Source organism: Gobio gobio, assembly GCF_949357685.1.
Source record: "Gobio gobio genome assembly, chromosome: 8".
Classification (NCBI taxonomy): Eukaryota; Metazoa; Chordata; class Actinopteri; order Cypriniformes; family Gobionidae; genus Gobio; species Gobio gobio.
The window spans coordinates 29,177,895-29,201,744 of NC_137114.1; the positions used below are offsets into that span (position 1 = coordinate 29,177,895).

General features: G+C 38.3%; 1 protein-coding gene across 1 annotated transcript in view; it reads right to left on the minus strand.

Moving 5' to 3' along the window:
• Positions 1–3,808: 3,808 nt before the first annotated feature.
• Positions 3,809–23,850, minus strand: part of ankrd13b (ankyrin repeat domain 13B) — a gene marked incomplete at its 3' end in the record, with an annotated part of 32,456 nt that continues 12,414 nt past the window's right edge. The window contains exons 2-15 of the mRNA XM_079824630.1: positions 18,390–18,525; positions 17,539–17,663; positions 17,083–17,128; positions 16,832–16,975; positions 16,361–16,583; positions 16,076–16,142; positions 12,846–12,927; positions 12,015–12,079; positions 11,758–11,888; positions 9,457–9,614; positions 9,131–9,307; positions 8,684–8,847; positions 6,539–6,615; positions 3,809–4,004 (exon numbers count right to left, since the gene is read on the minus strand). Coding sequence (XP_079680756.1) covers positions 3,809–4,004; positions 6,539–6,615; positions 8,684–8,847; positions 9,131–9,307; positions 9,457–9,614; positions 11,758–11,888; positions 12,015–12,079; positions 12,846–12,927; positions 16,076–16,142; positions 16,361–16,583; positions 16,832–16,975; positions 17,083–17,128; positions 17,539–17,663; positions 18,390–18,525 — 1,791 coding nt within the window. The remainder of the gene's footprint in view (positions 4,005–6,538; positions 6,616–8,683; positions 8,848–9,130; positions 9,308–9,456; positions 9,615–11,757; positions 11,889–12,014; positions 12,080–12,845; positions 12,928–16,075; positions 16,143–16,360; positions 16,584–16,831; positions 16,976–17,082; positions 17,129–17,538; positions 17,664–18,389; positions 18,526–23,850) is intronic.

Consider the following 23,850-nt stretch of genomic DNA (forward strand, 5'->3'; position numbering starts at 1 on the left):
GATATAAAGTCAGAATTGCGTGATATAATAGTCGCAATTGCGTGATATAATAAAGTCAGATTTGCGTGATATAGAGTCAGAATTGTGTGATATAATAGTCGCAATTGCGAGTTATGAAGTCAGAATTGCGTGATATAATAGTCAGATTTGAGTGATATAAAGTCAGAATTGCGTGATATAATAAAGTCAGATTTTCGTGATATAATAGTCGCAATTGCGAGTTATGAAGTCAGAATTGTGTGAAATAATAGTCAGAATTGCGTGATATAATAAAGTCAGAACTGCGTGATATAATAAAGTCAGATTTTCGTGATATAATAGTCGCAATTGCGAGTTATGAAGTCAGAATTGCGTGATATAATAGTCAGATTTTCGTGATATAATAAAGTCGCAATTGCGAGTTATGAAGTCAGAATTGCTTGATATAATAAAGTCAGAATTGCATGATATAATAAAGTCGCAATTGCGAGTTATGAAGTCAGAATTGCGTGATATAATAAAGTCAGAATTGCATGATACAATAAAGTCGCAATTGCGAGTTATGAAGTCAGAATTGCTAGTTATAAACTAAAGTCAGAATTGCGTGATATAGTCGCAATTGCGAGTTATGATTGTGAGCTCGCAATTCTAACTTTTTATCTTGCAATTCTGACTTTATATCACACAATTCTGACTTTATTATATCACGCAATTCAGACTTTAGTTTATAGCAATTGTGTGATATAAAGTCAGAATTGCGTGATATAATAAAGTCAGATTTTCGTGATATAATAGTCGCAATTGCGAGTTATGAAGTCAGAATTGTGTGATATAATAAAGTCAGAATTGCGTGATATAATAAAGTCAGAACTGCGTGATATAATAAAGTCAGATTTTCGTGATTTAATAGTCGCAATTGCGAGTTATGAAGTCAGAATTGCGTGATATAATAAAGTCAGATTTTCGTGATATAATAAAGTCGCAATTGCGAGTTATGAAGTCAGAATTGCGTGATATAATAAAGTCAGAATTGCGTGATATAATAAAGTTAGATTTTCGTGATATAATAAAGTCAGATTTGCATGATATAATGAAGTCGCAATTGCGAGTTATGAAGTCAGAATTGCTAGTTATAAACTAAAGTCAGAATTGCGTGATATAGTCGCAATTGCGAGTTATGATTGTGAGCTCGCAATTCTAACTTTTTATCTTGCAATTCTGACTTTATATCACACAATTCTGACTTTATTATATCACGCAATTCAGACTTTAGTTTATAACTAGCAATTGTGTGATATAAAGTCAGAATTGCGTGATATAATAAAGTCAGAATTGCATGATACAATAAAGTCGCAATTGCGAGTTATGAAGTCAGAATTGCTAGTTATAAACTAAAGTCAGAATTGCGTGATATAGTCGCAATTGCGAGTTATGATTGTGAGCTCGCAATTCTAACTTTTTATCTTGCAATTCTCACTTTATATCACACAATTCTGACTTTATTATATCACGCAATTCAGACTTTAGTTTATAACTAGCAATTGTGTGATATAAAGTCAGAATTGCGTGATATAATAAAGTCAGATTTTCGTGATATAATAGTCGCAATTGCGAGTTATGAAGTCAGAATTGTGTGATATAATAAAGTCAGAATTGCGTGATATAATAAAGTCAGAACTGCGTGATATAATAAAGTCAGATTTTCGTGATATAATAGTCACAATTGCGAGTTATGAAGTCAGAATTGGGTGATATAATAAAGTCAGATTTTTCGTGATATAATAAAGTCAGATTTTCGTGATATAATAGTCGCAATTGCGAGTTATGAAGTCAGAATTGCGTGATATAATAAAGTCAGAATTGCGTGATATAATAAAGTTAGATTTTCATGATATAATAAAGTCAGATTTGCATGATATAATAAAGTCGCAATTGCGAGTTATGAAGCCAGATTGGCGTGATATAATAAAGTCGCAATTGCGAGTTATGAAGTCAGAATTGCTAGTTATAAACTAAAGTCAGAATTGCGTGATATAGTCGCAATTGCGAGTTATGATTGTGAGCTCGCAATTCTAACTTTTTATCTTTATATCACACAATTCTGACTTTATTATATCACGCAATTCAGACTTTAGTTTATAACTAGCAATTGTGTGATATAAAGTCAGAATTGTGAGTTTATATCTTACAATTCTGACTTTATAACTTGCAGTTCTGACTTTATATCTCACAATTCTGACTTCATAACTCGCAATTGCAACTTTATATCACGCAATTCTGACTTTATGATATCACGCAGTTCATATTGTGAGATTAAAAAGTCACATCTTTTAAAATGTTTTATTCTGTGGCTAAAACAAGCTTCCATACGTTTTTGACATAGGTGTTCTAATCTCTTTTCCATTGCACTGCAAAGAAAACTGGCCAACCAAGATTCAAGCTTTTGGTCATGTGCCCAGAGCCGCTGCTGTTAAATAAAACTACGATTTGGTGGCCCTCTCGAACAGCAAGTCAGAATAAATAGCACAAGAATCCTGAGGAAGACAAGAATCTCTTGCATTAAGAGGTGTTTGATAAACACTATACCAAATACAAAAATCAAAACGTCTCTTTGAAAACAAACTGATACTGCATAGCCTACCGCTGCTCTTCTGTACTGGGGTGTTTCTGCTTTTCCAAAAGTGTCACCTACAGTGAATTTGCATTTGCATTCAGCCTATCTGCCAGTAATTACATTTTTTTTTTTACATTAGTCTTGCTTGTGAAAATTGGACCGAATTTCTGTGCCCAACAGTCATGCTGCTGTGAACAGGCCTTTAGTTTGAAATATAATGGGAATACATCAAATTAGATTTCCGAGTCACAGCTGGACCCGCCTGTCTGAGATTCTCAAGGTTCAGCGGTTCACGAATTCACACTTACATATAATCAGATTTAGTATAAAATATGCATGTTATTTGGCGTGCTATCCAAGGAGAGGGCTCCGAGCTTGTAATTCGGCCCCCCTGACTAGGATGAGTGAGGAGTTGGGGTGGAGGTGGGATTCTGGAAAAACTGTTGTGGAACAGAGGTAAGTCGGCTCTATATATAGCTTAAGCCTCCTCGTGCGCTGATTGGGTAGATTATCTGAGCGTGCTCCTCCCGAACTTTGTTTACAAAACATCATTTAACGTACTGACATAAGAGTATATTGCAGCAAAAGTAATTTTTAAGTGTTAGTAAGCAACTTTTGGTAATAACGGCATGTCACTTTCGCACACATTTGCGTTTTCCTTCAATGAATGCAGCATTCCCATCAAGATGGGTTGGATATTGTCAGCAGTAACTCTTGTGTGTAAGTGCCCTTGCACATTCTATTAGGAGACATGGCTCCTCAATCCAAGTACAGTGAATGTTGTGTGTATTGACAACCAAAACTAAGGTTGAAAAAAGTGACAATTTCCCCCAGAACTCACACTTACCGGTGAGTATGCAGGAACTCTGGGTGAGTGCTCGGATGATGGCTTTAAGAAACAACGGTAAGATACGCAGCGCGGACTGTCTCAGTCATAACTGCACATTCACACGTTAGGAGACCAGACAGGTGCTGATCAGTCAGTGGATTGCCACGAGTTTAGTAGTTTGTGTTTGTAAACTTGCGGAGTGAAGACAGAGGTTTCTCTGTGATTCTGAATGACTCGTTCAAGACTGGACTGGACTGGACAGCGGACCATTTTGTCCAGTTCTTTGGAAGAAGACGGTGGTGGTGTTTGGGGGTGGCCAAGCGTAGTTCACGCTAGTTACAGATCCCCAGGCATGCTCTGCCACCCCTCGGTTCCCAATAGCCCTGTCATTTTTCCATGAGTGACAGCTGTATGATACGCTGCAGTTCCTCTTCCTCTCGCCTTTGACGTAGCTCTGCCTCTTCCTGCTCACGGGCGGACAGTGCCATGGCTATACGCAGCTGCTCATCGTAGCTGCGAGGTGGCTTATTGGTCGGTGTGCTGCGAGGGCTCTCCGCAGGTCTGGGTTTGTGCTGTGGGGTTCTGGGAAATGGAGAAGAAAAGAAGTGACTGAGACCTCTGCTAACAGCCTTTTTGAAAACACTAAAATCAGCAATGTAAGCGTGATAAAAAGATATGTGTATTAAAGGGATAGTTCACCCAAAAATGAAAATTAGCCCATGATTTACTCACCCTCAAGTCATCCTAGGTGTATATGACATTCTTCTTTCAGACGAATAAAATCAGAGTTATATTACTAAAGTCCAGGCTAATTCAAGCGTTATTATAGCATTAAAGGGTTAGTTCACCCAAAAATGAAAATTCTGTCATTAATTACTCACCCTCATGTCGTTGGACACCTGTAAGACCTCCGTTCATATTCGGAACACAAATGAAGATATTTTAGTTGAAAGCTGATGGCTGAGAAAGGCTTCACACAGGCCTCCATTGGCATTCAGTACATTGACACTTCCAAGATCCATGAAAGGCACTTAAAACGTCGTTACAAAGTCCATCTCACCACAGTGACTCTACAATAATTTTACGATGCGACGACAATAGTTTTTGTGCGCAAAAAAAAAATCAAAATAACACCTTTATCCAACTTGTTCTCGACTTCCGTGTGTGCCTCCACGACGCATGCGCGAAAATATGACGTAGCGCCGGCGTTCGGGAATCCATGAAATGCACACTTAAGCCCCATTTTGAGCACTACGCCGAGACCTAAAGCACGATCAATGTAGAATCCAACAGCTTAGACACGCGCGTCTTCCTCTGCTCGTAAACAAATTGCTTCTGGGTCATATGTCCGAACGCCGGATCTACGTCATATTCTCGCGCATGCGTCGTGGAGGCACACACGGAAGTCGAGAACAAGTTGGATAAAGGTGTTATTTTGATTTTTTTTTGCGCACAAAAACTATTGTCGTCGCATCGTAAAATTATTGTAGAGTCACTGTGGTGAGATAGACTTTGTAACGACGTTTTAAGTGCCTTTCATGGATATTGGAAGTGTCAATGTACTGAATGCCAATGGAGGCCTGTCTGAAGCCTTTCTCAGCCATCAGCTTTCAACTAAAATATCTTAATTTGTGTTCCGAATATGAACGGAGGTCTGACGGGTGTCCAACGACATGAGGGTGAGTAATTAATGACAGAATTTTCATTTTTGGGTGAACTAACCCTTTAATAGTTGTTTTTGAAGTCCATAAAAAATGCATCTGTCCGTCGAATAACGTGCTCCACATGGCTCCGGGAGGTTAATAAAGGCCTTCTGAAGCGAATCGATGCATTTGTGTAAGAAAAATATCCATATTTAAAACTTTATAAAGTAAAGTTCCAGCCGATCGCCTTCCATGGAAAAGTGTTGAAAGTGTAAAATGTAACTCAAGATGCGTACGTGGTACCTGGTCGCGTTAGTTTTTCGATCGGCAGAGGCACTTTCAACACTTTTTCCATAAATTGAACACGGAAGGCGATCGCCTGGAACGTTACTTGATAAAGTTTTAAATATGGATAGTTTTCTTACACAAACGCATCGATTCGCTTCAGAAGGCCTTTATTAACCTCCCGGAGCCATGTGGAGCACGTTATTTGAACGGAAAGAAGCTGTCCTGTAGCTCAAACAGTAGAGCACTAGCAATGCCAAGGTCATGGGTTCGATTCCCAGGGAAAGCAAGAACTGACAAAATGTAAAATGTGTACCTTGAATGCAATGTAAGTCGCTTTGGATAAAAGCGTCTGCCAAATGCATAAATGTAAATGGAAAGATGCATTTTTATGGACTTCAACAACAGAACAACTATTACTGCTATAATAACGCTTGAATTAGCCTGGACTATTGTAATATAACTCATATTTTATTTGTCTGAAAGAAGAATGTCATGTATACCTAGGATGACTTGAGGGTGAGTAAATCATGGGCTAATTTTCATTTTTGGGTGAACTATCCCTTTAACATAGTCGTCATCCCTGCAGCACTCTAGGAGTGGAAAGACTTTCATATATATTACTATATTAATCACCTTTTATTCATTTTCACATTTCACTTTAATCCTTACAATCATAATTATATCAGTTTAATTGTGCAGTTGAAAATTCAAAGCTGAATTTTCAGCAGCCATTACTAAAGTCTTTCAGAAAACATTCTAACATGCAATTATTTATTATTAATATAATTTATTATCATCAATGTTGAAAACAGTTGTGCTGCTTACAATGTTTTGTCTTTTTTTGTGAATAGAAAGTTCAAAAGAACAGCATTATGTTTTGCAACATTATAAATGTCTACATTTTTAACTGACCCTAAAAGTGTGAAGTGACTGTTTTGGATTCATGTCGGCTGCCGCGGACAGGGCATCTCTCAACCTGCTTTAAAACTCTGTGAATAGCAAACGGAGGTGAGGAGAGAGAGATGAAAACCCTAGTGAATTTCTATGAGCTTCACTGAGGCTGTATTGACAGTCAGCCTGTGTCAATAGCTCCAGTAAATGTGATGAGAGTGCGATGCTGTCCCTGCCTATCGTAGGTGAGATGTGACTACATGAGACAGCAGAAGTGGAATACTGACTGCAGACCTTTCGTGTCGGCTGGGGTCACAGGACAGAGAGTGTGTTCCTGGCTTACTGTTGGTCAAAGCCTCCCAGATCGTCACCTGTGAGTGAAACAGAGTCTTACACCACGTCCTAACCAGACAAGACACATTAAAACAAGCTCTTTCATGTTAATCTGGCCTTTTGTCCTCCTAACCAGGAGCAGATAGACTGTCATAACATGAAATATGGTGGTTATAGAGTGATGCGGGATGAAGTATTATTGTAGGCAGAAACCTAGAAATGAGTTAGCATTTTAGCACTTCTGGTTCCATCGTCCTGCAGTCAATGGATTAAATACCTGAAATAAAGTCTATGTTATACACAAGCTCAAGTTATTTTCATGTTTCAGGGCTTTTTTAAAGCTAAAGTCAAATGTTAAACCTAAAAGGGACTACAGAGGTTGTCGGAGACATTAAACGTCATCATGCCAGATAAGCATGATAAATTCATCTATTCACTAATCCACTTATATAACCTCATTATGTTTATAATCATCTTATAACCTATGTTGTGACTTGAGTAACTAAATGTGTTAATTTTTGTGACCTCATTTGCATTATTACTTCATGCAGCATGATTCAGTAAAGACAGAAAAATAATTTGTTGCCATGTTGTTTCATGGTTGGTTAGGATGTAGTGTAAAAAGGTGTATTTCTCTACTTTGTGGACACCCAGTGTGCGAAATACGGGGCGGGGGGGCTGTAGCCCGGGGGGCTGGGGAAAATAGCAAAAATTGGACTTTCGGTGTTCGGCCGAATAAGTGAAAAGACAGAATACATTTTATTAAAACGATGAGGTTTTTAATGACGCGATCAAATATAGCAACCAGTGCGTGTGAGAGAGAGGCGCGCACGCTTCTAAATGCAGCACATGTCGGAAGTGTGGAAGCATTAAGCCTTGTTTATACTTTCGTCTGGCTCCGCAGCGTGAGCTGCCACTCCTGCGGACCAAGCGGCAACCTCACGCAGTTTCTCTTGAAGCCAATACGGAAGTGATTTAAACTGCAATTCCTCGACTGGCCACTAGGGACAGGCTCCAGAAGGGAGCAGAATGTTAAAATGCCCAACTTTACAGCAGAAAAACACATGTTTACAGTCTGGTACAAATTGTGGTTTTGGTCTATACGGCTAATTTTGCCCTTCATAACAACTGTGAGGGGGTGAATTTTTTTATAACTCATTCGTTTACATTATATAAAGCTTTAAAGTCCTGCATAATTAAGGGTGTGGCCACCTTGAGTGACAGGTGGATAGCTATTTATCTGCTGTCTGTTAGTCATCGCATCACCTCAGCTCCACCCACGTCCCGCCTCTTTGCCCATTTTCTATTATCCGGGAGTGACGCGCGATGACACGCTGACAAGATGGCAACGGCCATCTCGTCCCTACTATGCGCTTCAAAACGGCTCATCAGAATCCAATGGGTGACGTCACGGACACTACGTCCATATTTTTTTACAGTCTATGGTGCGGACGCATCGAGTATAAACAAGGCTTAAAGAAGGCTTTAAAGTGTCTGAGAAAGACGCAGAAATGGCCGTTTACAGACACTGTTCAGCTGAATTGTCTAAGCACCCTCAAATGCAAGCCAGAGCACCCTCAGTTGATACTGTAATAATATATTGGCAAATGCTCCAGTGCATATTTGTGTCTGTAGAACGTCAAATGTATCCATTTACAACGTGACATAGTTGTTGATCTCTTGTACGCAATGGCCAATATGTTTTAAGTTAGTCAGACTCCACTCACTGCTCAAACCGCCAGAGTTTTTATTCAGTGCTGAGTTATACAGGCTTGTAAAACCTCTCATGAACAAACAAACAAAATTTGATTATGATTTGATTATGATACCAGTAGCCATAATAGACCAAAGATAAGATAAGATGGCCAAATAAAAATTTTACTTTTTTTTTAAAGTTATATTGTGCTTTGTTTGTATAATGTCTGCTGGAATGCTAAAAATGTTCAGTGTTAAATAAATATTTTCAAATTGTAGTTTTGTAAAAATATATATATATTATTTTTAGCGTATTGCGCAACAATCGGGAGATGGGGACCCCCCCAAATATTGACAGGTATTTCACACACTGTGGACACCTATGTGCATCTGTGTGATTGCATCTCAGACCTGGTCATATTCTGATCCAGACTCAATCAGGCTCTGCTGGATGGCGTACTGTAGCAGATCATCCTCCTCTTCTCTAATGTTTTCCCTCTGGTTTCCTCCTAAAATGCTGTAGCCCCGCGGAGCCTCAAAAACGCCAGGTGGGATCTCTCCTCCACGACATGAGTCTGATTTATACACAAACACAGAATCATGAAGACTGGTGCTGATTATTGTAGTCAAGTGTATTGACCAGCAGATCTGAGTTACATCAGTACTACAGGCAGCGCTATAAGGAATGAAATCATTAAACATTTACCCAATCAATTTGTCTCTGGCCATTAAAAACGGCAAGTGCTTTGTCTGAACACGGTATTATTTTGTAACACCATATTTCTCAATCTGACCATCGTCTTAAATAGCTTCTAACAATCACATTTCCTTGAAGGTAAAAGACTGGATGATTCTTACTTGTGGAGCTAGAGCTGGACACGCTGGAAGAGTCACTGCCTGGAGACGGCGTCTCCGTCCTGGGACTGTCCTTTTGTCCATCCCCTTCAGAGTCCACCCGGGGCAAACCACCCTCTTCACAACCATTCAGGTTCCCAAAGGTGATCCGAGCATTTAGGATGTGGTAGATGGGAATTTCTGTGGTGAGGAGATGTCAATGTTGCATTAACATGTGTGTTTATTTGTAACCTAGATGTACTTTGAAAACAAATTTGCCTAAGAAAATGGCAATTTTCCAATTTTTTAGGCATCTAGCATGTTCCTTCATTTCTTTTCCTTTCTTTTACCTATCTTGACGGGGAAGCCAGGAGGCAGACGCAAGTTGATGAAGTCCCTAAGCTTGGCGAACAGGGCGTTGGAGATGGCCATGAGGTCAATGATAGGAGCCACCTGCTCCTCCAGTGATAAAGGGTGAGATTCACACAACCAGAGCTTGGCTTTGAACCTGGGCAAAAAAACATACATATAATGGGCATGACACACCAAGCTGACGGTGGGACGCTCGCCATCGATGAGTGTCTGTCAGGCTAGTTTTGTGGTTTGTTTCACATGTCAGCTCTAGTCAGGCTAACGTCAGCTGCAATTTTCCCCGATTCAGCATGTTGGTGAGAGAGATCTCTCTGAATGGCTGTTTAGTTTAGCAAACGAGTCAGTGCATGTGAATTAAAACGAAAGTGATGAAAGCGAGCGAAGAAGTCACAGACAGAAGGCTGTTTTCATTTTACGTCATCTTGTACCTGAGCATCCCGATATGCAAATATTTTCATAACAACACAATTTATATTCAAAAAGGTAAGCAAGCACTGCTTTGTTTACGATTTGTATATCTGCGGTCCTAGTTTCGGTTTCCCTTTTCAAATGACAAATACAGTATAGACTATTAATACCTGCTGATATAGACAGGTATTTCCTTACACACAGGCGCAGAACGCACAAGCTAGTTGCCAGTCGCCTGTAGTCTTTGCAGTGTGTTCAATTGCAGCTTTCTGGCCGACACGAGGTGACAACAAAGTCGGCTTTCGTCGCCGCTAGTTCTTTGACGTCTGTGTGACAGGTTGAGGTTGACACCTGTGTGACCTCATACAGTCTTGCCACATAAGAGTGTAATCTCATGTGCCCTTCAAGTAGAGCAGTGTTATATTAGTATTATTTATATACCATTATACCATATTCGTTATATTTATATATTTTGATGTGTGTCAATTTGAAACATTGACTAGTCTATAATTGTCACATGTGCTCTGTGTCTGTCCTTAGACTTTTACGTTGAAGTGTTTCCTGTGCTTTATTTTGTAGTTCTTCATGTTGATTAGTCTCCCCAGGTGTTTCCCATTTACCGCACCCCCTTGTTATCTTGTTAAGCTTGTCTACCTGTGTGTGTATATGATTGTCGTGTACTTGTACTTTTGTCAGTCGTTCTGTTACGAATGCTGAGAGACGAAGCAGAGAGATGGAATCCACTTGCACCAACAACTTTAATAAAAATATTGCATAAATAAAACAGGAACATCCAGGAACTCAAGACCCAAGACACGAACACATTAACAGCAAACAATGACCGACAAAACACAAGTGAACCACAAGCATATATATACACACACAGGCAGACAACTTTGGAGTAACACCTGGGAAGACTAATCAACATTAAAAACTACAAAGAACTACAAACAGGAAACATTTTAACGTAAAAGTCCAAGGACAGAAACAGAGCACGTGACAATAATTTAGATAATATCATATACAGTATCTATAATCTATATATCAGTTAGCGGAAAACAAATCTTTAGTGAATTATAATGAATGATTTGGCAAATTATTTTAATTTACCTGCTGCATTTCAACAATTTTAAAAGTGTGATGTACAGAACAGCTGATAGACAACAAGTGTCACTCCACTTTCATGGTTTGCTTTATGTAACAAACATTTAGTTTTGATACCATGTTTAAATAAGTAATGGTAATGAAAGATTTGGTTACACTTTATTTTAAGGTGACGTAGTTACATTGTAATTACTCAAATAAGTAATATTAGTTAACTACATATACATACCATAGAGTTATGGTTAGGGTTAGATTTAAGTTTAGTTCCTTGTAATTATGCATAATTTACTCTTATTACTATAGTAAGTACATGTAGTAACGTGCAACTACGTCACCTTGAAGTGTTACCAATTTTTTTAAAATAATTTGAATTCAGATTTTTTTAGTTTTGTTTAGGCTACTTCCATGTTATGTTTCCCGTTTGAATGCGTGATATCATAATAACAAATGACCGACTGTGAGGCACAAGTTTCCCAGGTGCACGTGAAGACAGCATCAGAAGACTAGAGGAACATATCTCATTAGTAATGGTTTTAAGTGGGTAAGTATCATTATCACTATTGTCCATACTTACAGTTAGCATTCAAACAAACCTCTAAGTTATATTTTTGCATTTATTTTGAAAGGACACTTTGAGGAGAGATGGGAAACTATTGAAGAGGAGAGAGTGGAATGGGATTGGGAAAGGACCACATTTTCTGCAGAGAATCTAGTTATTTCAAATGTTTCAAAAGGAAAATGAAAGCAATGTTGGGTTGAAACACTACCTTTGCGTTTTGGTGGTGAGGTGACAGGGCTGACCGATGTCTCTCTGACTCATGGTGGGATTAAAGTACTCCTCAGCCGTCAAGGCCAATGGGTTCGTTGCAGGGCATGATATCTGAGTCACCATAGTCTGCTGTAAAACACACACACACACACACACACTTTACTTTGAGGCCACAGAAGTGACATAATACTTGAAAGGCACTTTAGATGTCTTGATGATAAATTAACTGATTCTTGACAGGCTCCTTTCACTCACTCCATTGTTAGGCCCCATGTGCTGTTCAGCGATACCCAGGAAGGATTGCAGAGGTGTCTTGCCGCCTGAGACAAAAACGCAACACACAGCAGATCATTTTACAAAAGACGTGCACAATCCCAAGGATCTGTATTACATCACAGTAACAGTAGACGAGACAAAGACGCTGTATGTTTGGAAACTGAGTGGGCATAGAAATAATGAATCATCATATTCACTAAGGGATGCCCACCAATGCACACGCTTATTGTGTATTGTTGAAAAAAACAACAACAACAGCATATGCACTTCAAAAACAAAATCTGTATTGTTGTCCTTACATCTTAGCTCACCAAGGCTGGTGATCAAAAAAATACAGTAAAAAGAGTATTATTGTGAAATATTCTTAAATAATTTAATGGTTCTCTATTTTAATAAGCCAAATTTTCATCAGCCATTACTCCAGTCTTTTAGAAATCAATCTAATATATTGATTTATTGCTCAAGAAACATTTCTTAACATCAATGTTGAAAACAGTTGTGCTGTTTAATATGTTTGTGGAAACCATCAAATATTTTTTGGGGATTCTTTGATGAACAGAACTTTCAAAAGAACAGCATTTATTAAAAATAGAAATCTTTTGTAACAAAGTCGTTACTGTCTTTTTTGATCAAATGAATGCATCCTTGCCGAATAAAAGTATCAATTTGTTTAAAAAAAAAAAAATCTTGAACAGTTGTTGTATTGATTTAAGAAAATAATTTCAAATGTGTGAATGAGATTTCCTAAAATATAGATTCATGTCAATGTGGGCATGTGAAGATTGTGGTTAGTCCTTTGGTCAAACGTACCTTTGGGTTTTGTTTTGTGCTGGTCAGTGAGATGGTCAGTGCGTGTTCGTGTGATCAGCTCAACGTTAGAGGCACAGTAAACCTGAAGCGGAGACATATAAGAATATTAGTTGATCATTTGTTTGGTAATCCGCCACATTATATCCCTGACAAAAATACAACACTCACTTGTCCTACAAGAGAATGCTGTTCATGGACTTGACAGTTCAAATTATGGAGAACTTTGAAGCAGATTTAGAATTTCATGAGCATTTACATTGTGAAAATAAAGAGTTCATAATGCTAGAGTTTCAAGAGTTCTAATGCTCAATCTACACGACACCATGATTTACTGATTGTACTTTAGACAGTTTAGCGGATTGAAATGGGAGCGATCTAGTTTCGTCATTTCGCCTCTCTGCACTCTCTTCCAGTATATTGGGTGTAACCGAATGTTGTTTCATAGCAGTTGGTTCCTTTCCAATCGGGTCAATGGATGAAAGCTAGCAAAAGTTTGCAACTGTGAAACATATGCGAATCAAGGCATGAGTGCATGAATATTAATTGGGTCATAGAGACGTTGCTTGGTAACCTGGAGTGTCCAGTCAAGTACCTTAATTAATATTCATAAGCCAAGCCTTCACCCATAGTTGGATTTGTCAATTTGCCAGCTAATTAGCACACAATTTAACAGCCTTCCTATTAGCCAAGGATAAATGTCAAGATAAATAAAGATATTAAACTTGAAAAAGGCTTATCAGCGAAGGTGTTTAATTTCCATTATCATACAACTTGTTTTTCTGAATACTGTAGTGATTCTTAATTGAATTTTTCCGTGCCTGTTGTTATGGCTAATCTGTGTCTGTTTATGTTTTGGGTGAGTTTGACACGTGTTTTATGCTGCCTTCACGTGATATCGGAAATGTCCTACTTCCCACTTCTGAAGTCGCGAATACGAGCTCATCACATTCAAATTTTGACTTGACAGGGCGTTCATGTCCAATTTTTTACTAGGAAACTCGCATTTACGAGAATTCCAATAGCACGTGAAGGCAGCATTAGTACAGTTTCCTGTGTTTCTGTTTGTTTCTATGGTTTTTCATTGACTAATTCGGTTACACCTGTGGCTTGTTTCATTAATTGGTTAGTTTGCTCTAATTAGGCCTTTTTTTGTTTTGTTCAGTTCACTATCAGTTCTCGTTGCATATTGCTTTGTTATTTTGAGTTTGTAAATAAATTTACAATCAAATCTTTTGCCCTACACGAATATATTGTATATAAAGTTGGACATATCCATATATGCAACTAGAGCTGAGCGAGAATAGTTATATTTTGCAACAAAATAAAAAATCAGGCAGTTGATATGTGCTATATATAGTATAGATTCTTGGTAAAGAAATTGAATGGTTCCGTTCTCCACCCATGGTTTGGCTCGCACATGCACTATAGTTCATCTTAAATCTGATGACGTATCTATAACATGGTTTGTTGAAAATAACAATGCGTTAAAACAGACATAAAGAGTTCGGCTAATGTATGTTTCTTTCGATGAATACGTATTCTGGCTTCCCAATATATTACAACAACAGCGATGATCTAAAAATGTGGACAAAACTGTCACTCTTTGTAAACTTTGTTCAATGCGAGTGCCGTATGATCGAACATGACCAGTCATTTATGCCGCCATTACACGGGTGTTGAACTCGCGCACACTGTGAGAAGTGAAGATTTGTGTGTGCCCTCATCTGAAGCGCTCACACTGAAAGCAACGCGCTCAGACAGCATGCAAATATTGAGTTCTCTTTCAAGTCTTGCGCTTGAACGGACAAATTCACACAAAAGTCATGTCAACATGTCCGTCTTGGTGAGTATCCTATCAAATGTAGTAGGTTATGTCTTAAGTAAATATAAACAGTCGAGAAAGACAACGCATGTGTATCAGGCTATGTCTACATTAATTAAACAGAGTTTTCGTTTCAAAACGCTCTCCGTTCACACTAACGTTTTCCAAAAGTTTCTCATCCACACTGAAACATAAGTAAACGCCAAATTCAACTTACTGCGCACTGCGCATACAGACATCATAAAGTTATCACACAATTCCTCTGGCAGGATCATTTTATTTTGCAAAATATCTCACCATTCACTGATGCGTCCAGGTCGCACTCGGTCAACCATTAGTTTAGTCTAAAACGCATCTCCACTCGTGTTTTGCCACAGGACAACAAATGCCAACAAATAGTCATCCTTGCAGGACTGTGATATGAAGTGTGCAAAGTAACATTTTAGCAACTGTGTGAAAGTGAATAGCACATAACAGGCACAATAGCGATATAAACATACATATCTATTGGTACAATATGCGTCATGTGACTAAAAATGCGTCATCGTTTTCAAATACCTCCGTCTTCACAGTCCACACTGCGACGCAAAGACGGCGTTTTCAAATTTATCCGCTTTGGAGAGCGTTTTCAAAAAAGCTAAATTTCCGTTGACTTAAAACGCCGTCTCAGTGTGGATGGAAGGCCAAAACGGAGAGAAAAAGATCCGTTTTCAAACGAAAACGTATTAGTGTGGACATGGCCTCAGTATCAGTGTACTGGATCAGAGCATTATGTCTTAAAGTGACAGCAGCCTAATATCCCTACTGCCTGTGTTGTTAATGTTTTTTAAACAAAAAAAAAGTAAATCATTCACTGCTATTTACTGAATAGCTTTCGTAACTATAATATTGATTAATCTTTATTTAATTTACACAGATTATTTGATTATATGCAGTGTCATTTTACATTTGATTACTTTATTCAATATCTGTACCTGAAAATTACTGTTAGATACCTGAAAACAATTGTTTATTTGATTTGTATCCTTGCTGTATTGTATTTATTTGTGCTGGTGCTTGTAGTTTGATTATTTGTTCTTATTTTCTTGATTTTTATTTGACAGTAGTCCTTTTTTCCCTGAATATAGCACATAACAAACCGTAGCAAAACCGTGACCCTAAAACCGTGATACAAACCGAACCGTGAGTAATTTGAACCGTTACACCCCTAGTATATTGCTTTACATGAGTATACTGTATGTACATAGGTAAAGTAAGCTTTACTATATATCCAACTTTTAATATATAAAATATAGCTTTCTCAACGATATAATAAAAACTATTGAAAATGCATCTGTTTTGCTTTTTTTTGCTTTTTTTCTAAATTATATTATCAGTAAAACGTGTCTAATTGTGATATAAGCCATACCTTTGATTCATACCCGTTCACCACCTCTGTTTTCTCACTCCGCCAGCCAAGAATGCCTGTTTTATTCCTGCAGAGACACCCGGGCACGTTACCAGATGGCCGACGTGCAGTGCAGTGCAGACAGAGGTGAGTCCAATATCACACATTTTATGATGAAGCTTATCCAAAAAGTGCTGGCTCACACTCTCAGCTTTACAGTAAAGCCAAAATAAAAGGTTACTATGCCCTTACTGTCTAAAATTATAATTGCAGACAATGACTTGGCAGTTGTTATTATGTGCTCACCTCTCAAAGGAGATGTTCCTGGTGTCAAGCTGTGTGGCCACCACGGGAGCGGATAGACGGGCCGCCACCTGTTCATCGCTGGGCTGTAGCGCCCCCAGAAGGCTCAAAGCGGTTGTGCACGATCTGGGGGAGGGGGAGGCGGGAGAGGAAGTGTGGCACGGCAGCGTCTCGCAAAACACCAGCTGTCTGTCATGATCCACTTCCATTACCATGGCGCTGGAGTCTGAATGACAGGTGGGGAGAGAGAGAGGGAGCGAACGGAAGGAAGCCAATTAGAGACTGTGGCGAAGTGAGAATGAGGTTGTTTCCATGCCAATGATGGCTTGTTTGAAAGAAAGCTGAGCGAGAAGTGGCATCGAGAACAAAAGCGCAGATCAAACCCAAATCTGATTTGAAGGTAACACACAGGCAGAGAAAAATAAAGGCCGTTCGGCGACAAAGTCAGTGCAGGAGCAAAGCCATCTCACACACCTTGACCCTTGAATATGAAGCTGCGATTGCCTCTTTGCCAGGTCATTTGCTCAAATCCCATGAGTGTTGTGTCCACCCGCAGGCACTGGCCACTCTTCCATACCCGATATGTGTCACTCGGACAGATACGAGACACGAGCGGAACTGGAAATAGAGGGAGAGTTCAACAATAGCAGGACATGAGGATGTGAAAAGAGGAAGTGCCTGTCCAAACATACCATTTACACATGATTACACCACACATGACCTACCCCAGCTTGTAAACTCCCATTTCATCTCCACGTAAAAATCCTGCGCCTGAAAGACAAGGCGAACAAGAGGGAGAGAGAAGGTTAGAGCGTACAGTGGGAGGCAGAAAGTGAGAGACGGATCGCTCTGCAGGGAAAGACATGAATAATAAAACTCCCGGAGAGATGAGGACCGGGGAGAACCAGAGAGCTCGCACATCCATCATAAACAAAAGAAAGAAAGCTACAGGAGAGCTCAAGGTTGAAAAAAGACTGGTAAGGACAAGGAAAAGAGAGCAAAATAACCCAGTGGTTCCCCATAAATCTGTTAGTTTGTATATCTGTATGCAAGAATCTACTGGCATGAGGGCTCAGGTGTGCAGGCAGCAGGTGGTTGTTACGATGCTGTTTGTTAAGCCAATGGCTTGTTGTTTCGTCATTAACAGGCTCAGGGTTTATTAAGACACAACTGGGGCTGACCTGTCGGAGTCTCTCCAGCAGGTGCGGGATCCCTGCCAGTCGCTTAGTGGTGCGCTGGTAGTCACGGTAACGCAGCACCAGCCGCACCAGCTCCGGGTTACGTGTGCTAATGGCCTCCTGCAACACTGACAGACATAAGGTAAAGTTTAAAATGACACAAAAATTAGCGATGCATTATATATTTATGCTATTTACTTTATTTATTCAGTTCATCTTTAAAAACACAAAAAATAAATTAATAAACACTAATAATAAAATAAGTTAATATAATTTTTTATTCTTTACATATTGTTGGGATGCCTACATATACCTGTTGCATTTAAATTACTGATTTTAGTACGTTTTTTTTTTTTTTGGACAAAATGACTTTATTTTATACTTATTATTACTCTTTGTTGTAGAATTTTTTTTTTTAATGTTTCCAACAAAAAAAAAAAAGAATTATTCCTGTGAAGGCAAAGCTGAATTTTCAGCATCATTTCTCCAGTGTCACATTATCCTTCAGGAATCATTCTAATATGTTGCTTTCCTGTTATTTTCAATGTTGAAAACTGTGGTGCTGCTTAATATTTTTGTTGAAACTGTGATAAAAAAAATTCAGGATTCTTTGATGAATAGACAGAGCAGCATTTATATAGAAATCTTTTGTGACATTTAAATGTCTTTAGTGTCTTTCTATCAATTTAATGCATCCTTTTTTTTAAATAAAAGTATTAATTTCTTACCGAAAAAACCCCCAAAAATCTTACCGACCCCAAACATTTGAACGGTATTATCAGCTTATCATATTGGCCAGAATTAGTGCACCCCTACCCAAAATACAAAATTGCTGGAGTTTCTTGATGTATTACCTGTCCAGCCATTTCTGTTTTCTTTGCTGACATCGGCTCCATACTGGACTAACAGACGGGCGCAGTCTAAATGACCCAGTGTCACGGCCAGGTGCAAAGGAGTCCGACCCCGTGGGTCCAACACTTCTAAATCGACCTTTAAAACAGAGAGGGATTTGTTTTATTGACCACTTCATGCAGTACAATATTTGACAAACACAATGTTTTGTTTCTGCCCTAAACAGAGATCTGTCAGAGCTGTGGCCTAGTGGTTGATGAATGTTCTCCAGAGATGCAGAGATTTTGTGCTAAAATGCAGGTTTGAATTAGACCTTGTGTCCCAACCGGTCCCAACCCATTCCCCCATCTATCACCCCATATATTTTTTTCTAGTGTTCTATTAATCCATGTATAGAAGCCTAAACAGTTTAGAGATTTTTTTTATGTTCTTGTTCATCACTGTACCTCATCAAAGTTGTTACTCCAGTAGTAACAGCAGAATGGTTGGACTCCATAGCAGCTTTCATTGACCAAGGACCACCCAGAGTCCATCTGACTGACTTGTAAAGCAACCAATCACAGTTCGTTTTGTTCAGTCATGTTTATGGGCATGAAAATGTGTCAATGTGACTACAATAACAGACTGGCGTGTAAAATGTATGGACGTATTTTAAAGAACTACTCATACCTGACATACTTTTAAAAATCCAGCTTTTAATTGATCCTGCTAAGCACTCATTGTCACAGTTGTAAACCAGACGACTTTCTTATTCCATGTGGGGTTTCGGTGTCACAACGTGGTGACCGTTTAAGAATGTAACACACACATCTCCCAAAAATCCTGGTGGATTCAAACAATCAGATGACGACTGTAAGAGCCATATGTTACTTGTTTCTTATATAGATGTGGAATAAAGTATTATGTGTATTAAGCAATTGTTAAATAAGTACGAGTAAATCATTTAATGTGTAATATAGACAATGACGTAATTTCCGGCAATATGCATCAGACGTTCAGCCACCTTTCTTCTGAAGTCTGAGGCTGATGCTGCGCCCTACTTATACTACGCCCTAAAAGCAGGTACTCTATTTGTGAAGAAAAAATACATACTTTGAGTGTGTAGCAGAAGAGTAGACAAGCTTTGGGACATACTATCACGTCATAAAATTGAGTCTTTAACGGATGCTCTGTCGCATAGTTACGTCAAAGTCTCACATGTCCCAATTCAGAGGCTACATCCTTCAAAGGACTCAGACTTCAAAGTAGGGATCGACTGATATGGATTTTTTAGTGCCGATGCCGATACCAATTTTTTTTCATCAGCCTTAGCCGATGACCGATACGGGCTGCCAATTTTCTTGAGCCGATATTTGGAGCCGATACTGCTTTTGCTCCCTCAATTTACATAAAAATAAATTCACAATGATCATGATAACAATTTAAAATGTACAATTTAAAAAAGGGAACATTTATTGAACTAAAAAAAAACTATATTTAACAAATAATAAAAACAGGTGAGGTAGAACAAGGGGGAAAAAAAGAGTTCAGTGGTGAAAAATTCTGAAAATAAATATTTAAGCATAAATAAAATAATTACACTATTGCACACAGTATCAACAAGCAAGCAGCATAATACACTGACTGTACTATACTTAATTTTAAAACTATTTACAACCTAGTCATTTAATGGTTACACTCTAAAAAATGCTGAGTTAAAAATAACCCAAGTTGGGTTGAATATGGACTAACCCAGCAATTGGGTTGTTTTGACCCAGCGGTTGGGTTAAATGTTTGCTTAAAACAACCCAATTGCTGGGTTAAAACAACCCAATCGCTGGGCTAAAACAACCCAATTGCTGGGTTAGTCCATTTTCAACCCAACTTGGGTTATTTTTAACCCAGCATTTTTTAGAGTGTAGGTGCACTTAACTTAATCTCTTGTAGAGCAACACCAGCGGTAATTCAGGAAAAAATCTCCCAATGCTTCACGTGAAACTTCAGTCTTTCGACCTTTTACCATAGTGTCAATTCTCAAATGATTTTGATTAATATGCGCGAGGGAGGGAGAGCAAGACAGTTTGAAGACGGTGAGAGCTGCCTGTGGACGCCTGTCTGTAAATAATGCAGGGGGAAAAAAATAGCGGCGAACGCAGCAGCCTTGTATCGGCCGATGCCGATACACGTAAAAATCACAAATATCGGCCCGATATATCGGCCTACGGAGGACTGTTCTTGTTGCCTAGTAACAGTGACAGCTGCCATTGATGAGTGATAGTACCGTTTGTACTATAAGTTAAATTAAACTGTCTGAAAACAAACTTTCTAAATATGTTCACTACGGTCCATTTCTGTATATGATAAAGATTAACTATATAATCGCATCTTAGTAAGATATGTCAACATTTGAACCGCTTTAACATTTTTATATTTACATTTTTATCATTACATATTTGAGTAAGTTGACACCTAATACTTACATTTAAAAGTGTAATTTGGGAATTTCTCTCTCAAAAAAATCCTGTCGTCACTGGCGCGCAATGAATTCTGGGGTAGGCAAGGACACGAAGGATCCATCTGTTGTATCCTTCATTTCACAGAAAACGAAGGAAGCATTTGAAGGAGCCTTCGAATTGGGACAGCCTTCGTAGCCCCATGGTGGCGCAATCAACCTTCGAATGCGGCCTTAGAAGGATCCATTCTTTGAATTGGGACACCAAAAGTCTTTGGTTTCATGCATTCTGTCACTGTAAACTGGCCTGTCAATCATCGTGTCACAGTTAACATCCCCCACATTTAATTTCATTTCATTTTCTACAGTATTGCAGAGAAAATAAGTCGTGGGTCTTTCATGCGGAGAACTCTCCTCATAATTTTGCATAAGGATGCATTTAAAAGTTAATGGCCAAACGTATTTTTATAAAAGTTCACATTGTTGCAGATTAAATATCACATGGATAACATTAAATATGTTTTATCCGGTTAATGTTGATTATTAGTCACTCAAACCTCTTTATCTAAACCTCTCTATTTAACCGTCGGTTGCGCACATCCGCCATGTTTGTAGTTATTTTTTTACACTTTTTATTTGTTTGTATTGTATTCGTTTATGTACTGTAGTTCTGAACCGAATCCTCCTCCGAAGTGCAATGGGTTGTGGGTAATATTAGACGTTAAAGTGTGCACGGATCTACACGTTGAAAATCTACTGGAAATAGTAGATCATCTGGAGACTTTTGGCATACTCTTTTCGACATTACACTCATTCTAATCTCACATACTATTTATGATGGACATACACAATGGGATGCAGGGTAAGACAAATCCATAGTGCTGAAGAAGATATTTTTAAGAATTGTAAGGTCCAGTGTTGTTTAGCACCCTATTGACTTTCAAAATATCCTGGTTTGTGTTCCACCGAAGAAAGAAAGTCTTGCAGATTTTGAAGAAAAAAAAATGAGAGTGACTAAATGATGACAGGATTTTCATTTTCGTGTGAACTATATTTAACTGCTGTATATGAGAAACTTGAGAAAACCTTCAGAAAGAAGGAAAAGAAAGAGCACCATTCTGGCCACCTGCTATGCATAAAGAATAGCAGGTAAAAGGAAAATATGGCAGAAGTGAAAGAGAGCGATGGAAAAGAGAAGTGACAGGCGATAATTAAGGCATCACACTCGAACATGACACAGACCGCGCTCACATGGCACAGTGAGAAATGCTTCTACACTCAAACTGAGATCCGCGCTAAGCACACTGTGATTCCATGGTTGTGAAAACCAGCGGCATGCCATACTGTTTCCTCCAGCTTCTCTTTCGAGTGATCTCTGTCAATATCTCGCTCCCTTCCAAGCCAGTCAACTCTGTAATCAACAGTCTCGAGAGTTTCAAAAGAGTTTATGATTCTCTTATGGGACGATCATTTATAATAAGATCATCACTCACTGTCATCCAAACGAAAAAACAATAATTCCGTTCACCTCCACGCACTACCACACATTTCAGGAAATATGCTTGTGTTTATAGATGCAGTATGACCCATTAATCATTATTTGATGTGTTGAACGGCTGTGGTCGTGTCCATATTTATAAGCGTACTCTCCAAAAGCAAGGTCATGAGAGGCATGGTGAATCGTGAATGTGGAGCAGAAATGAGAGTCAGGACAGCTTTATTTAGAGACTCGTATGTGAGCCATGTTTGCTGTTTTTAATGAAGCATTTTGATAGGCCGTGGGGTAATGGAAACATATTATTACCCAAGGGCTTAACTTGTGCTGCGAGAGCTGTTTGGAGTTCTCTAAATTAACTCAGTGCACTTATTTACAGTTCACACAAGGTGTGTGTGTGTTCATGTGTGTTCGTTTTCGTCTGTGTGTGTGTGTGTGTGTGTGCATTATTTATCCGTATGGCTATCACAAATTGCTCATGAACAAACCCCTAACCAACCCGTATTAAACTTCAGCACATAGCACATCTAACTTTTCTAAGCGTTCAGACTGATTTCCTCTGGTGGGTGGTAAAGTAGGCAAAAATCACATAGATTTCCAATACATTGAAGAAGAAACCAAAGCCATAGAGACCAGAATGTCAAAGCGATTAGAGGATGGGCTCTTTTAACTTAGGCCAGTAAAGAAACACCATAGCAACACGTTAAAATCCACCCAGCATACACTGGCAACACCCTGGCAGAATTATTTACCGTTTTACAGTTTCTTCAGAATATGTAAAGCCGTAACTCCTATCAGTGTTATTTTAAGTATTAGACTATTTATTTTCCATTGTAGTATTTACTAATAATAGTTCTCGTTTTAATTTTAGTTTAAGTTATCATAATTCTGTTTTGTCATTTGTATTATTTTGTTTTTACATAGGCTATATTTATGGGTCATTGACAAAGCTTCAAAAAATATGTTTTTTTTTTAAACTGATATTTTTTTATCATGAACATTGTGTTTAAACAGGTTTCAGTTGTTAAATAACATTTACATTTTCAGTTTGAATACATTTTTTAACGGTACAACCAAATATTTATGTATAGTAGCTAATATATATATATATATATATATATATATATATATATATATATATATATATATATATATATATATATATATATATATATATATATATATATATATATATAATATAGTATATACTAGTATGTATACAGTATATATACTGTAGTTGTACCACCTGACATGGAAAGTGTACCAACCTACCCATACTTGAGACCAGTATTTGAGGGAGATCCACAAACCTATTCACTCTGCCACAAGTCTTATCATATTTACTGTTATTACCTTGTCAATTTATAATAAAAGAGCCATGTTTACAGTTGTGCCACGCTGACATTTGAGAATATTCAAATTACTGGACAAAAGTTTTTCAATTATCTCAACAGCTTTAAAACTATAGCCTGGTTTTACCAGACTCTCGTACATTTCATTTGTAGTACTGAAGGAAAATCAAAATTGAGCGGAAGTA